Source organism: Mustela nigripes, chromosome 3 (assembly GCF_022355385.1).
Source record: "Mustela nigripes isolate SB6536 chromosome 3, MUSNIG.SB6536, whole genome shotgun sequence".
Classification (NCBI taxonomy): Eukaryota; Metazoa; Chordata; class Mammalia; order Carnivora; family Mustelidae; genus Mustela; species Mustela nigripes.
This window is the reverse complement of record NC_081559.1, coordinates 17,622,374-17,639,242: the sequence shown is the minus strand read 5'-3', so window position 1 is coordinate 17,639,242 and position 16,869 is coordinate 17,622,374. Positions and strand designations below refer to the sequence as shown.

The 16,869-nt window shown below is 34.9% G+C and overlaps 1 protein-coding gene across 2 annotated transcripts in view; it reads right to left on the bottom strand.

Moving 5' to 3' along the window:
• ADAM23 (ADAM metallopeptidase domain 23) overlaps positions 1–16,869 on the bottom strand; it is a 171,587-nt gene that overhangs the window by 52,981 nt on the left and 101,737 nt on the right. For both annotated transcript variants that reach the window (XM_059393306.1, XM_059393307.1), the window contains exons 6-9: positions 16,429–16,492; positions 12,149–12,221; positions 8,103–8,179; positions 6,239–6,304 (exon numbers count right to left, since the gene is read on the bottom strand). In XM_059393306.1, the coding sequence (XP_059249289.1) occupies positions 6,239–6,304; positions 8,103–8,179; positions 12,149–12,221; positions 16,429–16,492 (280 nt within the window). The remainder of the gene's footprint in view (positions 1–6,238; positions 6,305–8,102; positions 8,180–12,148; positions 12,222–16,428; positions 16,493–16,869) is intronic.

The window sequence follows — 16,869 nt, the reverse complement described above, 5'->3', positions numbered from 1 at the left end:
GAAAACCACAGGGGGATCACACCCTCTACTGAGGAAAAAGGAAAACATACTCAAAACTACTGAATCAGATTTGCACCATAAATCTTTAAAATCTGTCTTTAATCATAATCTCTAAAATAACACATCTTTCATAAAGAATAAAAACAGTTCTACACTGGGAAATCCAAGAAATCCTTTTTTTTCCTCCTCTGCCCACTTTCACACTATAAATTTGTCAGGCTCCCTGCATTTCATTCTCTCTCTACCCCTGGTAGTAGGTTTTTAAAACAAATATTATATGTCTTCATGCTTACATACCTGGTATTTATTTTTTATGATACTTTATACACTGACAACCCATAACAGATATGCAATAAATCCGTACTCTTATTGGTAGTATTCACTAATTTATCACCATTTTTAATTTATAAGATTTACTATAATGTGAATGTTTATATCCCCCCAAATTCATATGCTGAAATCCTAACTCCTGAAATGATGGTATTAAGAGGTGGCACCTTTGGGAGATACTTTGATCATAAGGTGGAATTCTAATGACGGGGATGAGTGCCTCAAAGGAAACTCCAGGGAGCTCCCTTGCTCCTTGTAGCAGAGGGAGTGGGCACAGAGCAAGGTACTACCTATGAATCAGGAAGCAGGTCCTCGCTGCCTGCTGGTACCATGATCTTGGGCTTCTCAGCCCCTAGAGTGGTGAGAAATAAACTTCTGTCATTCACAAGCCACCTAGTCTGCAGTGTTCTATTATCAAGGCCTGAATGGACTTGGACTCAGAATGAACTCAAACTTGATGTTACTGCTGTCTCCATGCATCATAATCTGATCCAAACTGTCTCCATGTGTTCTTTTATAGTAAACATCAATCTGTGCATGTAACTGGGCCAAAAACATCATATTGATCTAAGTATCTTCGGGCACTTTAACAGGGTTTTCAAACCTTGCACAAAGAAGTTGCTATAAAGAGCTAAGTGTTTTAAGTTGTCCAGCAAATTCCACATGCTAAAAATTTCAAAGATATTTTTTAAAGTAAAAGCAAAAGCCTCAACATTAAGTCCCTTTGGGGTGATGAAAATAATATAAAAACATTAAGAAGCACACATTACAAAAAGATAGGAAAAATATCAACTGACCCCTATTCTAAGGCTGTGGTATTATATATCTAATGACAATTAACTTTACTGTGCTTCGGAACATTAATTTGTCCATTTTGGAGACTTCTTTTTGTAGAATAATGATCATGGGAAAATAGGACATGCAAGTTAAAAATTAATAAAATGAAGTCTTTTTTGCTGTTGTGATGTTTTTCACTTATTTCATATTTGTAATCTCCATGCCTCTGATTTCCTTTATAAAAAGCTCCCTCTGCTGTGGGGTAAGTGAATGAGAAAGGTCAAGCATGGAAGCAAGAGTCCAGGTAAAAGATTATGAAGGCTGGACAGCTGCAGAGAGAAGTGAGTGGGTTCACAGGACGTGCTGATGTTATAGGATGTGAAAAATAGGAAAGAGAAGAATTAAAGATGACTCCTAGGCCTTGAACTTGAATAGCTGGGGGAGTAGAGGTGTCATTTAAAATAATAAGAAAGACTAGGCAAACAGAAGCTTAGGACTAAGGAATCAAGAATGCTGATTTAGAAATGTTAGAGATGTTAGGTTCAATACTGAACCTAGCAAGCAAGTAGACAGTTGGTTACGTAAGTATGGATTCAGGAGGCTAGAGGCATAAAGTAGAGAGCTATGAATTTAAAGTCATGATATATTTTTAAAGATTTTATTTATTTATTTATTTATTTTGAGGGTGGAGGGGCAGAGGCCAAGGGAGAGAGAGAGAATCCCCAGCATACTCCCTGCTCCCAATGTGGGGCTCTATCTCACGTCCCTGAGATCATGACCGGAGACCAAACCAAGAGTTGGACACTTAACTGACTGAGCCATGCAGGTACCCCTAATGTCATGATATTACTTAAAGGTTGAAACTGGAAGTGTTCACATTGGCACGAGTTATAGAGAGAAAAGAGAGCCCAAAACCAAGCTATGAACACTCCCCTAATCTAGAGGCCAGATACAAAAGCCTAAGAAGGAAGGGCCAGTGAGGTAAGAAGAGCTGTTGTGTTAACAGAAGCCGAAAATATTTCACACAGGACAGCGTAATCAACTGTGCTGCTGAGATAGCACAAAAGACGACACCCAGGATACTCACAAGATTTGTTCACTTGAACTTCCACTTAACTGAGCAGCTAGGATTTAGCAGGATCTATAGGTGTTTCTTCTACAGCAAATATTTCTCCTCACAACTCTTTGAGGTGGGTGTTATTAGACCATGTTAGAAAGGTGGACAGTGAAGTTCAGAGAAGACAAGGAACTTATCCAAGGTCACACAGCTGGAATTCAATGCCTACCTTGGGTTGAGATAGGAGATCAACTTTTTCAGTTAACAATTCTGATAAAATAGTTGATGTATATTCCCAAGAAATCAGGGTTCTTGATGAGAGCTCATAATTTGTTAATGTGCCCATAAAGGATAGTGGTTTTTTAAATAGGGTTTAAATTGAGGCTTAAATCGAAAAATATTTGAGCTATAACATACTTGCACTTGGACTTATATGTATGGATACAGAAAAATGTAAGCAAAACTTTTTTCATGCACTTTAAGATATTTCAACCAATTTTCTATTAGAATAAGGCTTTTCATATTTATATTTAGTTCAAGTGACTCAAAGAAATATTTGCAGACCCTTATCAAGGCTATAATTGGCTCACAAATTGGGTTCCACCAGCCAACTACCAAGATGCTTTCTACAAAATTGAGGGATTTTCCTTTCCTAATTGAAAGCCACTGATAACATGATGCTTGTTCAAAATAAGGTGTCTGCATTTTTTCAGAAAGCCAATATTAGGTTACTCTGAATTAAAGAGATTAGCTTCAATGTGAATGTAGGCAAAATGTTTCTATTTCCTGCATGAATAAGAAATAATTTTGCATACAAAGAAAGATGTGCAATCTCCATTTATGATAAAACTTACTTTTGCAATTTGTGATCACTGAAAATAATTTACATTTAAAGTGCCAAATTTTACTTTGCCTTCCCGAACAATTACAACCCTTAAAGAAATTTGTTTTTTGAAAAAAAAATAAAATAAAATTAGTGCTTGATTTTCCATCTGAGGGTGATAGTTATCAAAACAACTGTGCTGCCTCATTTAGCACAAAGAGTGTATAATGAGTCATTTCAAGGATGATCACTCTAAAACCCAACAGTAAATCTACAGGTATTAAAAAAACAGATGTTAATTATTCTAGTTCAGTTTTACTTTAAAAATGTGAACTTCAGGACTCCAATCCATGTTCTGATTTACTACTTCTTTGTGGTAATCAAATTCAAAAACAACCTTCATTTTCTTCATTTCATATAAAGCACACCTTAAAAAAACTTTTTTTCTCGCGTCTCAAAAGAAAAAATCCTTATAAAACGACATACTTATGTGGGCGTTGGATGCATCCTGGCCTCAAAGCAAAAGGAATATGTTGTCTTGTTACTCCAGATATAATATTTATTTAAATAGTAGAAATCACCTTAGGTAATTTCTTTCTACTTTAGGTACTATTAGTACTCAAAATTAAAACTTTTTATTTCATTTCTCACTATGTATTTCTTCCAAGTTTATCAGTGAAAATTACAGTTCTTTTCTTCTAGTTTCAAAGACAGATAACATATCATGACTAGTTCTCACTCAATTTTAATAACAATAATAATAAAACAATTACCAAGGTTTATCGTGAACAAAGCTGGTAGTATAAAGAAAGTACCTTTATCACAGAATTTATGGTATAATGTGCAGAAAATTTCCACATATGAAAATGATATTATAATGGGAAGGTGCTATTTTATATTCATAAGATAATGACAAGATTATTTAAATACTTCCATTTAAAAGGATTAAAAAATAAATCCAAAGTATATAATATTTATAAAAAATTGATGTTTCCAATTTATACAGTTACTTATACCTAATCTGACTGATAGCTTTATGTACCTTCCTACCAGAGTATGGTGGAACAGGAGATGCGGAGATACAAGTCACGGGTTGGAGAAGTGTTCTATTCATTCCCAGCTTTCTGTGAACGTACTTTGTGAATTTAAAGGCATTGCATGAATCATAATTATTCCTTCCACGACTTTAAAAAGTATTTGCATAATGGATATTAGAAAAAGGGGATGTGTCTAATGTCATAGTTTCACAACATGCCACAACGCTAAGGACTGAGAAGTACCTACAAGAAATCTCAATGTCCCAATCAACAAAAATAGTTCAGATGAAAAATTTTCTTGGGGTTTCAAGCAAATTAATGTCCTTCTGAAACTCTTAGTTTAGCCTTTATTATCTAAAATGGTTGTCTATATATTTGGTTTTCCTTCTGACCAGAGAGGACCTCTCCTCTCCTTCTGCTAACATATATCAAGCAATATATTTAAAAGCTACTGGTAAATAAAATAAATCTGCATATATAATTAACAGGTATTCCACTTAATAATATTCAGCATAACTAAACCAGTACTTAGCAAGTAATAGAAAATGTCTGCTAATGTAGAGAGACAAGTACAAGTTTAAAAATAAATTAAGTCATATTTTTTAAATTTATGGTTCCAAGGCCTTTTCTTGAGTAGTGTCTACTAATTAGAATTGCATACTGTCATTTTACCCTAACACTTACTAACCTAATTTTGTCTCCTTAAAGTAAAACAAGGACTTAAGGATATATGCAAAGCAATGTGAATTCTTATTGCAATCTTTTGCAAGTTTTTAACCCATAGCTGACTTTAAATATTTCTTAAAATATTCTCATCTTTCCAGAAATATAACTCAGTTTTCATAAAAACAGCTACACTCTTAGTTTATATAATTTCTTACATTAAATTATACAGTTACAAGAAGTATAACAAGCTTACACAGTCTGGAAGGCTCAGCAATGGGGTGGTGGAGTCAGCTCCCAAAAGTTCACAAGAGCCAAATGGATGCAACTTCTCCCACCTCCTCATTTAGTAACCTTACTCCAGTAGCTTGAAATCAGCCATGATGGTAGTATTTACACTACAGCTATCAGCAAACATTATAAACCAAGGCTGTTTTCCCCACAGAGCTAGGTGTTAAATATTTAATCACACCCCAAGTGTTGGCTATACTAGCAAACAGCCTATTGGACAAGACTCTTTAGAAAGCTCTAGGCTTCAGTCAACCTGTTTTACAAGGGATACAATTAACTAAAACACGAGTAAGAAGGTTTCTGCTCAGGGCACCTGAGTGGCTCAGTCACTTAAGCATCTGCCTTCAACTCTGGTCATGATCCCTGGGCTCACTTCTCCCTCTCTTTCTGCCCCCTCTCCTTGGCTCATGCTTGCTTTTTCTCTCTCAAATAAATAAATGAAACCTTTAAAAAAAGAAACTTTCTACTCCATTTTCAAGAACAGCCAATGGAGGCAGTAATTATTTTTCATGTCTCTTAAATGTTATTGAGATGACATATTAAATCACAGTTTACTTTGACATTAAGTAACACAATAGTACTCATCTTTCCAAAATTTAAAGGAGATAAGTCATCAAAGACTGTCTCTTTGGACATGCTTTTATTATACATCTTTACTTCCTATAATTACATCTGCCACAAGTCATAATAAATTGTAAGAAAAAAATGTTCTCAGAACAAAGACATGGAATCAAGTTAGAAAGTAGTGACCAAATACACAGATAAAGAAAAGTACAGCATAAGAATTTTAAATGAAGGTACGTAAAAGATGTCAAACAAATAGTTAAATCCATTCATTATAACCACTAAATATTCATCTGTTTATTTGAGTTGTGAAAATTCTATAAAGCCCAGTGTTTCCAAACACATGAAATAAATCAAGGCATTCAATAGTTCCAAAGAAATAAAGCATCTAAATATATTGGCCTTAATAAGTAACAAATAATGATTCAATATAAAGTGAAATGTATTCTTTCTTAAGCAAGCTTCTAGGTCTAAAACTCACTGGTTTGTTTGTTTGTTTGTTTTAAGATTTTTGTATTTCTTTGTAAGAGAGAGCATGAGAAGGGAGAGGGTTAGAGGGAGAAGCAGACCCCTGCTGCGCAGGGAGCCCAGGGTGAGACTCCATCCTGGTACTTCCAGATCATGACCTGAGCCAAGGACAGTCACCCAGCCAACCGAGCCACCCACGCGCCCCTCACTGATTCTTCATATTCTTACCGTTTTGTGATCATTAACAATCATAAGTTCCAAATATTTCATTTCTTCAAACACACCACGAGATGGCTGTGAAAAATAAAAATAATGTCAGAATGGTGGTGGATGTATCTATGATGCTATTAACTTGTGGACTGACTTTGAATTTCAAAAGAACTCTTTGTTGCCTGCTTTATAAACACCCTGGAAAAAGTTTGGTAAGCAAAATCAAAAACAGTGACTATAAAATGTGGATAAATGTTCAAGTATTCAGAAAAGAATTGTATTTAATTATCATTAAAATACTCATTAAGATAAAAGCCTATTTTTTTAAGATTTTTTTTTTTTATTTTTAAGTAATCTTTATTCCCAACATGGGGCTCGAACTCACGACTCCAAGATCAAGAGTTGCACCCTCTGCAACTCTGAGACAGCCAGGAACCCCCAGGTCATGTTATTTTTATATGATTTTCATATATAAAAATACTCTAGAGAAAAGTATACAGTATAATTCTGCTAAAATAAATAAATCTCAACTTCTTTGGCATTAAAATGTGATAAAAACGATTCCTGCCTACTTAAAACTTCAAAGGAAATCTACTTAAAACTCATTTAATAAGAATGGCACAGTACATGTGGAATAACTATCAATATAGTCAAAAGAAGCATTAACTCACTAGAGTGAAATTTTAATAACATACTAAATCTTAACCACACGACTTCTCAAAGGAGCAAACATTGACAATTACTATTTTCTAAATGCTTCTAAATTTTGATTAATCCTTGGTAATTTTAAGAGCAAGTACTAAGCATTTTAATTCTTTTTTCACAGTTGAAAAACCAATAATGACTCTCTTTCTTTACGCACAAGGTTACCGATCAGTTTATATTTGATAGGGGTAGAATGTAGTGAAATGTCAGTACTCTATATAAAACTTATTATTACCAACCACATCTTCAAGACTAAGAAAAAAAAAAGATCTCTAGGTAAAAAAACAAAATTTGTATTCATAAGCATAAAAAGAGGATAATTTCACCTGTAACTAAGTTTCTGACGACTGGTGGTCTAATTTTTTCACAAAAAAATACATGCAGCAAAACATTATCTAAAATGTGCAATTTTCAGTATAATTACTCATTAAGTTATCTAGTAAATTACCATGTAATCTATATGCGGTAGAATTAATTCTCGGTTACATAGCATTCACTATGTAATTACGAAACAGTCCCCATCATTACAGCTTTCTAATCTATTATGAAAAAGACTAGGAACATAATTCCAGTTACAAAGCTCCTATACATTTATCAATACATGGGAGCTATACTACAGTCGCTGATTATATAATTACACGATTCTTATTTAGTAACTGTCATGACACTAATGGTCAAATAGATCCTCAGGAAAACATATCCAGCTTCAAATTTTGGTAAAACAGAGCTTTCAGTTTGAAAGAACTGCAAGCAAGCATCATTAGCCAGCATTTCAAAACCTAACACTTCCCCTTACCCTTCTGGCTGAACAAAAATGTTTCAAACAATGTTATATAAGCCATATGAAAAAGTCTGCTGTACTTTTAACAGAAAACAAAATGCACTGTAATTTTCATAAGAAAATGCTTTGAAAATGAAGCTAAAACAATACATTCCTTAGATGACATCAGGGTTCACAGGACGCTGTAACCAGTTTATATCAAATAGAAAAAGCTGACTAAAATGCAATATGCCTGTAAGACTCAAACCACAGGAAGAGTTTGGTTTGTCGTTTTGGTTTGTGAGAAGATGTTGTCCAAATATAAACTGTTTTAGATATGCTCAGATACCATGTGATTTCAGGCAAACAATTTCACCGTGTGAAGTGGCCCCCTCCGTGGTTCAACGCCACACTCACGTTCACGGCTCTCTTCCTTCTCCTTTTCAACCATTGCAATTCAGACAGAAAGGGCCACTGGCCACTGCTTTCCATACCTGTATAAAGGAAAAGGGAATACAGAAATTTATACTTGACTGCAGTCCAATGGGAGTTATGTTTTTAAAATAAGTGAAAACTATATGTATTTATATATTTATATATATATTTAAATACATATATATATGTGTGTATTTAAAATATATGAAAAAAAAAAAAAAAAACGAAGGCAGGAAAAAAGAGAAAACTTGAACAGACCAATTACCAGCATTGAAATTTAATCAGAAATCAAAAAACTCCCCCAAAATAAAAGCCCAGGACCAGATGGCTTCACAGGCAAATTTTACCAAACATTTAAAGAAGAGGTAATACCTATTCTTCTCAAACAATTACAAAACAGTAGTCAGAAGGAAAACTTCCATATTGGTTCTATGAGGCCAGTACCACTCTTGATACCAAAATCAAATAAAGACACCACACAAGAGAGCTACAAATCAATATTCCTGATGAATACAGAAGCAAAACTCCCTAACAAAATACTAGCAAACTGAATCCAACAATACATTTTAAAAATGCATTTAAACTCATTTTAAAAACTCATTTTAAAAACCCACAATCAAGTGCGATTTCTTTCCAGGACACCAGTGTGGTTCATTCAATATTCACAAAACAAGCAACATGATACATCACATCAATAAAAGGAAGGATAAAAACCATATGATCATTTCGATAGAGGCAGAAAAAGCATTAGACAAAGTACAACATCCACTGATGAGAAAAGCCCTCAACAAAGTAGGATTAGAGGGAACAGACCTCAACATAATGAAAGCATTATGTGAAAAACCCACAGCCAACATCACACTCAAGAGGGAAACACTGAGAACTTCTCTCTTAAGATCAGGAACAGGACAGGGATGTCCACTCTCACCACTTTTATTCAACATAGTGCTGGAAATCCTAGCCACAGCAATCAGAAAACAAAAAGAAATAAAAGGCATCTATCTTGGTAAGGAAGTAGTAAAACTCTCACTATCTGCAGATGACATGATACTACATATAGAAAACCTGAAACACTTCACAAAAAACTACTAAAACTGATCAATGAATTCTGTAAAGTCGCAGGACACACATTCAATGTACAGGAATCTATTGTTTCCCTACACACTAATAATGAAGCAGCAGAAAGTGAAATTAAGAAATAAATCCCATTTACAATTCCACCGAAAACAATGAAATATCTAGGAATAAACTCAACCAAAGGGGTGAAAGACCTGTACTCTGAAAACTATGAAACACTGATGAAAAAAATTCAAGATGATACCAAAAAATAGAAAGACATTCCATGCGCATGGACTGGAAGAACATATATTGTTAAAACATCTATACTACCCAAAGTAATCTACAGGTTTACAGCAATCCCTATCAAAATATCAAAGCATTTTCCACAAAACTAGAAACAACCAATCCTAAAATTTGTGTGGAACCACAAAAGACCTCAAATAGCCAAAGAAATCCTGAAAAAGAAAAACAAAACTCGAGGTATCATAATTCCAGACTTCAAGTTATATTACAAAGTGGTAGTAATTAAAACAGTATGGTATTAGCATAAAAGCACACACACAGATCAACAGACCAGAATAGAAAACCCAGAAATAAACCCACAATTATACGATGAATTAATCTTCAACAAAGGAGGAATGAACATAAAATGGAAAAAAGAAAATCTCTTCAACAACCGCTCCATGTAAAAGAAGGAAACTGGACCACTTTCTTCTGCCACACACAAAAATAAACTCAAAATGGATTAAAGACCTAAATGTGAGGGCTCCTGGGTGGCTCAGTGGGTTTAGCCGCTGCCTTCGGCTCAGGTCATGATCTCAGGGTCCTGGGATGGAGCCCCGCATCGGGCTCTCTGCTCAGCAGGGAGCCTGCTTCCTCCTCTCCTCTCTCTGCCTGCCTCTCTGCCTACTTGTGATCTCTCTCTGTCAAATAAATAAATAAATAATCTTTAAAAAAAGAAAAAATAAAAGACCTAAATGTGAGGCCTAAAAACCATAAAAATCCTTAAGAGAGCACAGGCAGTAATTTCTCTGACATCAGCTGTGATGTCTAGATCTGTCTCCTGAGACAAGGGAAACAAAAGCAAAAATAAACTATTAGGACTCTCTCAAAATAAAATGATTTTGCCCAGGAAAGGAAAAAATCACCAATCTAAAAGGCAACCTACTGACTGGGGGAACATATTTGCAAATGACATATCCAATAAAGGGCTAGTATCCAAAATATATAAAGAACTGATACAACTCAATACCCCCAAACCAAATAATCCAATTAAAAAATGGGCAGAAGAGGGACAGGTGCCCCTCCCCTGTTTGTACATGCATGCACTCACTCTCTCTTTCTCTCCCTAAAAAAATAAATTTTTTAAAAAGGATAAAAGATATGAACAGACAGTTCTCCAAAGAAAACATCCAGATGCCCAAGAGACACATGAAAAGATGATCAATATCACTCATCATCAGGGAAATGTAAATCAAAACTATCACCTCACACTTGTCAGAATGGATAAAATAAAAAACCCAAGAAACCACAAGTGTTGGCGAGGCTGTGGAGAAACAGGAACTCTCCTGCACTATTGACAGGAATGCAAACTGGCACGGCCACTGTGGGAAACAGTATGGAGATTCCTCAAAAAGTTAAAAACAGAACTACCCTAAAATCCAGCAATCAGACCACAGGTATTTACCAAAAAAGTACAAAAACACTGATTCAAAGGGATACATACACCGCTACGATTATTGCAGCATTACTGACAATGACCACACTATGGAAGGAGCCCAGATATCCATCAACAGATGAAAGGACAAAGAAGATGTGGTTCACACACACACACACACACACACACACACACACACACAGGAATATTACTCAGCCATAAAAAAGAATGAGTTCTTGTCATTTGTAAGAACAGAGATTGGAGCTAGAAAGTATAATGCTAAGCAAAATAAGTCAGTTAGAGAAAAACAGATACCATAAGATCTGACTCCTCTGTGGAATTTAAGAAACAAAGCAAATGAGCAAAGGAAAAAAAAAAGAGAGAAAAAGAGACAAACCAGGAAACTCTGAACTATGGTGAACAAACTGATGTCTACTATAAGGGAGGTAAAGGGTGGGGGAATGGGTAAAATAGGTGATGGGGATTAAAGAATATACTTATCATGATGCAAACAATAAAATAAAATAAAATAAAATAAAATAAAATAAAATAAAATAAAATAAAATAAAAATATTATGTGAAGAAACAGCAACATCGATAGCATATATTATCTCAAAATCAAAATAAACTAAGGTGAAAAAAGTATTCCGATCACTAAACATTTCACATTCTCATGGTCACAAATCTAATTCTATCTGTAATGTACAAATTCTAATCTATAATTCAAATAATATTTTCTTCCAAACATCATCAAAAATGTAACGAGCCATTCAAGAGTCATTAGAATATGCATATTTGACCTAATACCTCTTGACCCTCAATATCTAAAATTCACTATGCTTAATTCATTTTAGGGTTAAAAATAATGTATGGCATAAGACTTTGAATGAATTTTTAAGACTTCTGGCATTAACGTACAGAAGCAATATCACATACCCCAGTAATCCAAAAGAAGCTTTGTCAACATCAATATGCTTAAGATGCCTCAGAACCAGAGCATAAGAATGAGAAAATACAAATTGTCTGAAAAGCAGGAAACTGCCAGAGAAATCTAAGCATGAGCCTCATTGCAAAACACCATTAAATTTAGCCACACTGTCTGGTTCCTAACAGTTTACTCCTGGGTTTCATATTTCAGTATTTCCATCGGCAAGGACTCTCCAGGCCTCATTCTACACCAGCCACAGTTCACGCCACTGCCTACCCACGTGGCTCCCTGCAGAGAACTTTTACCTCCTGCATGTGCATAGAGTTCCACCAAGGCCCGGCTCCTACTACATAAAATAAAATGGCCGTCTTAATTCAAACTTACTGAGATTCTTCATTTGCTTAGAATATTGTCCTGCCAAGGTTTTCTGGATTATATGTGGTCGACCGGTGCTTTTCTGAAACAAAAGCAGTTGTGGGCCATTAAAAAGCAAGATGTGATCAAGCTTATATGGAAGAGCATTAGAACTTTCTCCAATATCCTTCTTAAAATGGGAACATTTATATGTTAATGTTTTAGCTATCAAAAATGATGAGTATGTCTTATCGGAACCTTAATTTTTTTTTTTTAAAAAAGAGAGCACTATCCAATTGCTCCAGTGTAGATAAAAACGTAGTTTTATTAGCTACTCTGAAACCTTAGCTTTCTTCAAAGCCATGAATAGGAAATTCACAAGAAAGAAACACAAACGGTCAATGAACATATTAAAAAATGATGAATGCTTTAATACTCCTTCAAAAGGCAAATTTAAAAAAAAAAGATATACCAATTTTGCCATCCAGTTGGCAAAGGTTTTAAAATTATGATAACCATAGTTAATTATGGTTGCAAAGTAAAAAGCACTCTCATACTCTGCGATAAGAATAAATTGGGAGCATAGTTCAAAGAGAAATTTAGCAATGTCTATCAATGACCTTGAAAATATTCATATCCTTTGCCCTAGAAGCCACACTTCTAGAAACATCTTATTTCCATTATTATTATTATTTACTATTAGCTTCCATTACTGAGCGCATAGTATGAGACAGACACCATTAATGTACTACACATTACCTGATTTAATCCTCACAAGAACTCTATATAATGCATATTTTATCTTTATTTTACATATAAAAATACTGTGATTCAGAGAGATCCACCATTGAGCTAAAATTCTATTACAGAATAATGATTCAATTTATTTTAAAAATATAGAAGAACATATCATTGAAAAACTGGAAGAATGTATATTGAAAGGTGAAGAGAAGTTCTCTCTCCAGGATGGGATCATGAAAACTTAAAATGTGGTTAAGTATTTGCTTATTTTGCTTTTCCAAATTTCCTATGCTGTATTAGTTTCATAAGCAGAAAACTAGTTATCAAAAAAGTGTTCTTAATAGATTACATATGAAACTCAAAATAATTAAGAGTTTTGCTATTCACTACTTGAGAGATAACATGAATTTATTAGAAATATTCCATCCATATTACTTGACTTGCTGTAAAGCATAATAAAACCAGTAATAATAAACTAAAAATCAACAAATCTAAATTCAACTTCAGTAAATTCTTAATTCTGATAACAGGTAAAATGATACTCAGAGCAATGAAACTCACAACTGGATTAGAAATACAATTTTAAAAGCTACTAAAGTTTCAAGCCCTGTTCCTTCTCCTCTCCCCATGGTGAAGATGAAGACAGATTGTTACATGAACAAAAAGGTAGGGAGCGAGGAGGAAAGTAAGAAAAAAGGGAGTAGGCATGGAACAGTCAGCCCCTGAAGAACATGATTATGGGTATAACAATATAAAACTGATGCTTTAAATACTATGACAGTAACAGTTTGTACTTATAAATTTCTTTAACAGTTTATTAAACATAGTCACATACATTTCTTAATTCATCAAACCTGCAAAACTGCCCTATTGGGGATGCATTGAAAAAAATCTTATTTTACATAGTTACATATTTTGCATATTTAAAAACTCTGAGTCTTAGGGAGTCATTATTTGGGGGTTTTGTTTTGTTCTTTTTTTTTTTTTCTTTTTTAGCATAATCAGCACAAGAAATCAAAGTCAATTGTTTGCTGACCGAGTCAAATAATCTTGCTGTATACAAGTTATTTATCTATCACTAAAGTAGAGGAAAAACATTTTACTGAATCAAAATATCTTTATCTAGGGGTGGTTGTCTTTGTCATCCAGTAATTTTCACATTTACTGGTTGAAAAATGATACAGGTTTAAGCAAACATTAAACATTAAAATTTAATCACACCTCTGTCTCAAATTTGAAACTTACACCGTGTGTGTGTGTGTGTGTGCATACACACACACATTGCAACAGCAAAAAAAAAAAAAAAAAAAAAAAAAGTGTGTTCAACTGTGACGATCAATAGTCTAAATGGCTCATGCCCAGGTCAAAATTTATCTATAAGTGAAAAAAGATAAAAGATCCTTTAAAAGTTTTCTGCACCCCATCAAATGATTGCAATATTCTGACTCAATCACTGTCAAAATACTATTTTCCCATTAGCAGATCTTCTCACTGATATGACTTCCCTATTGCTACCTCTCAGAGCCTTCATCTCCTACAACTCTCCCCTTTAGCTACTACTGTCCAACCTAGCTGGACTCCTCAAAGTTCCTATAACACACACTCCTACCTCAGGGCCTTTGCATTTTCTCTTCTCCTAGAAGGCTCTTCCAGCTCCCTAATTTCTTGAAAGTCCTCCTTCAAAAGTACCACCTCATTTTGCCCTTCCTTGTAATTCTTCCTCCTTGGCTTCATTTTTTTTCTCCTTAGCATGCTAGCTAACAATCAGTATGCAATTATTTACTCATCCTGGTTTTTTTCCCATCTACCTTTGTAGACTATAAGCTCCATAAAGGTCAGGCTCTATGTCTTATTCACCACTTTATCCCTAGCACCTAAAATAGTGCCCAGCATGCAGTAAGCCTCATTACAATACCTAACGAATACAAATCAAATTTCAGATTTGTTTCGATTCTATTAGTGAGCAACAGTAGTAGAGTATACGATTCCTTTTTTGTGCAATTTTATTGGGATATAGTAACATGTAATATTGTATAAGTTTAAGGTGTGAAATATAATGATCTATGTATATATTGCAAAATATGTAAGTGTAGTTAACACCCATAACACCACAATTACTCTTTTTGTTTGTGATGAGGACTTATAAGATCTACTGTCTTGGGTGATGGACACTGGGAAGGGTATGTATTGGGGTGAGCACTGTGTATTGTGTAAGACTGATGAATCACAGACCTGTACCCCTGAAACAAATAATACGTTACATGTTAATTTTTAAAAAATCTACTGTCTAAGCAACTTTCAAATATACAAAGATACTATGGTCACAAAGTTGTACATTACATCCCAGAATTTATTTATGTTATACCTGAAAGTTTGTACCTTTTGACCACCTTCATGAATTGCCCCCACTGGCTTCTGGTAACCACTAATCTGTTCTCTGTCTCTGAGTTCAGTACTTTTAGATTCCACATATAGGCAAGATCATAGAGCATTTGTCTTCCATTGTCTGCCTTCCTTCATTTAGCATAATGCCCTTATGGTTTCTTATCTAGGTTGCTGGCCTTTGCACGATTCTAAACATTATTTTTTTTCTCTATCTCTAAAAAAACTAAATGCTGTCTGATGTAATCGCAGTTCAACTACAAATTTTCTCACTGAAGATTCCCATAAAAGTTAAGCATAAGTCACATAATTATCTAAAGAAGAAATGAGCATAAAAGCCAGTTTAAAGGGAAAGAAGTGGGTCGGTACAAAACACAATGTCCTCTTTGCTCTGTAGACTGGAGAGAACTGCCTTTACTACCCAAAACCTAGATTTCTTGCCTCTTATCATTCCTTACTGGTGCGTGGTCTGGTGTGATGAGAAAAACAACTTGTATTTTTTCTGAGCTGCTGCCCAGGTATTTTACAGCATGATAACCTTGCTCACATCCAGGGTCTGGACATTTCGATTAAGAACTTGAGTTTAGGATTCCTGCTCTAAGTTCCCTCTTTGCTTTTCCCAAGGTATCTTGTTTTAAAAACCACTTAGAATTAAGCCCACTATACGTTAGAGCCTTCCATTCTAACCCTCTTTCAAGTAATAGGTTCTTGCTACCTGCTCTCTATCTCCTGCTCCCTCATGACCTGGAATGGAGGACTGCCTTCCTCTGGCTTACGGATCCCCACCCTAGATTCTGGAATCTGTATGTAATAAATCCCGTGACTTCACTTTCCCTGTGTGAGTGTGCTGAAACTGCACATTCAGTCAAAAGAACCATGGGCTTCACTTCCCCAACGTGGGAGTTTGGATGCTGACAGAGCCAACTGCCGAGCCCATCCGTGTAGGTGGCTGATGTTCCCCCATGCAGCAGTTCATAGCCTGCACATTTCTAAATTCAATACACAAGCACCAGCTTCTCAACACACCTGGGATGTGCCATTTAAACTTCAAAATTCACAGTGTCATTCTACACTTGAAATAAGGTACATCTAATGTACGCTGACATCTACATTATGTTCCTTATGGCTCAAAGGCAAAGATGCTAAAAGAATGAAACACCATAAGGAAATTGAGGTCACAGACTTACCTCATTGTGAATCAGCTCCAGCGGTTCTATCATATATACAAAGGTATCATCTTCAAACATACCACTACGAGACAAGAAACCGCACAAGGAGAAAATTAACAAAATAAGGCAAAGAGGAAGAACCAGCAAATGAGCTTCCCACTACATCCTTAAAAATGAACACTATACCTGAACAAATTATCTTTATACTGCCCAAAACCCAATTCATCTACCTATGCGGAATCCCATTGTGGTCTCAGCGTTGTCCTAGACAACAGCTAAGCTATAAAAGGTGTTAAAGGGTATACCATGAGCATATAAATTATAAATGTTATCATTAATTTTTGAAACAAAATGGAAACGTTAGAAGATGAACTTGGAAAGGACTATTCATGCAGTTCCAATGTGTCCCGTTATAATTCCAAGACACTCCCCAACTAGTACGAATTTCTTATTACACAA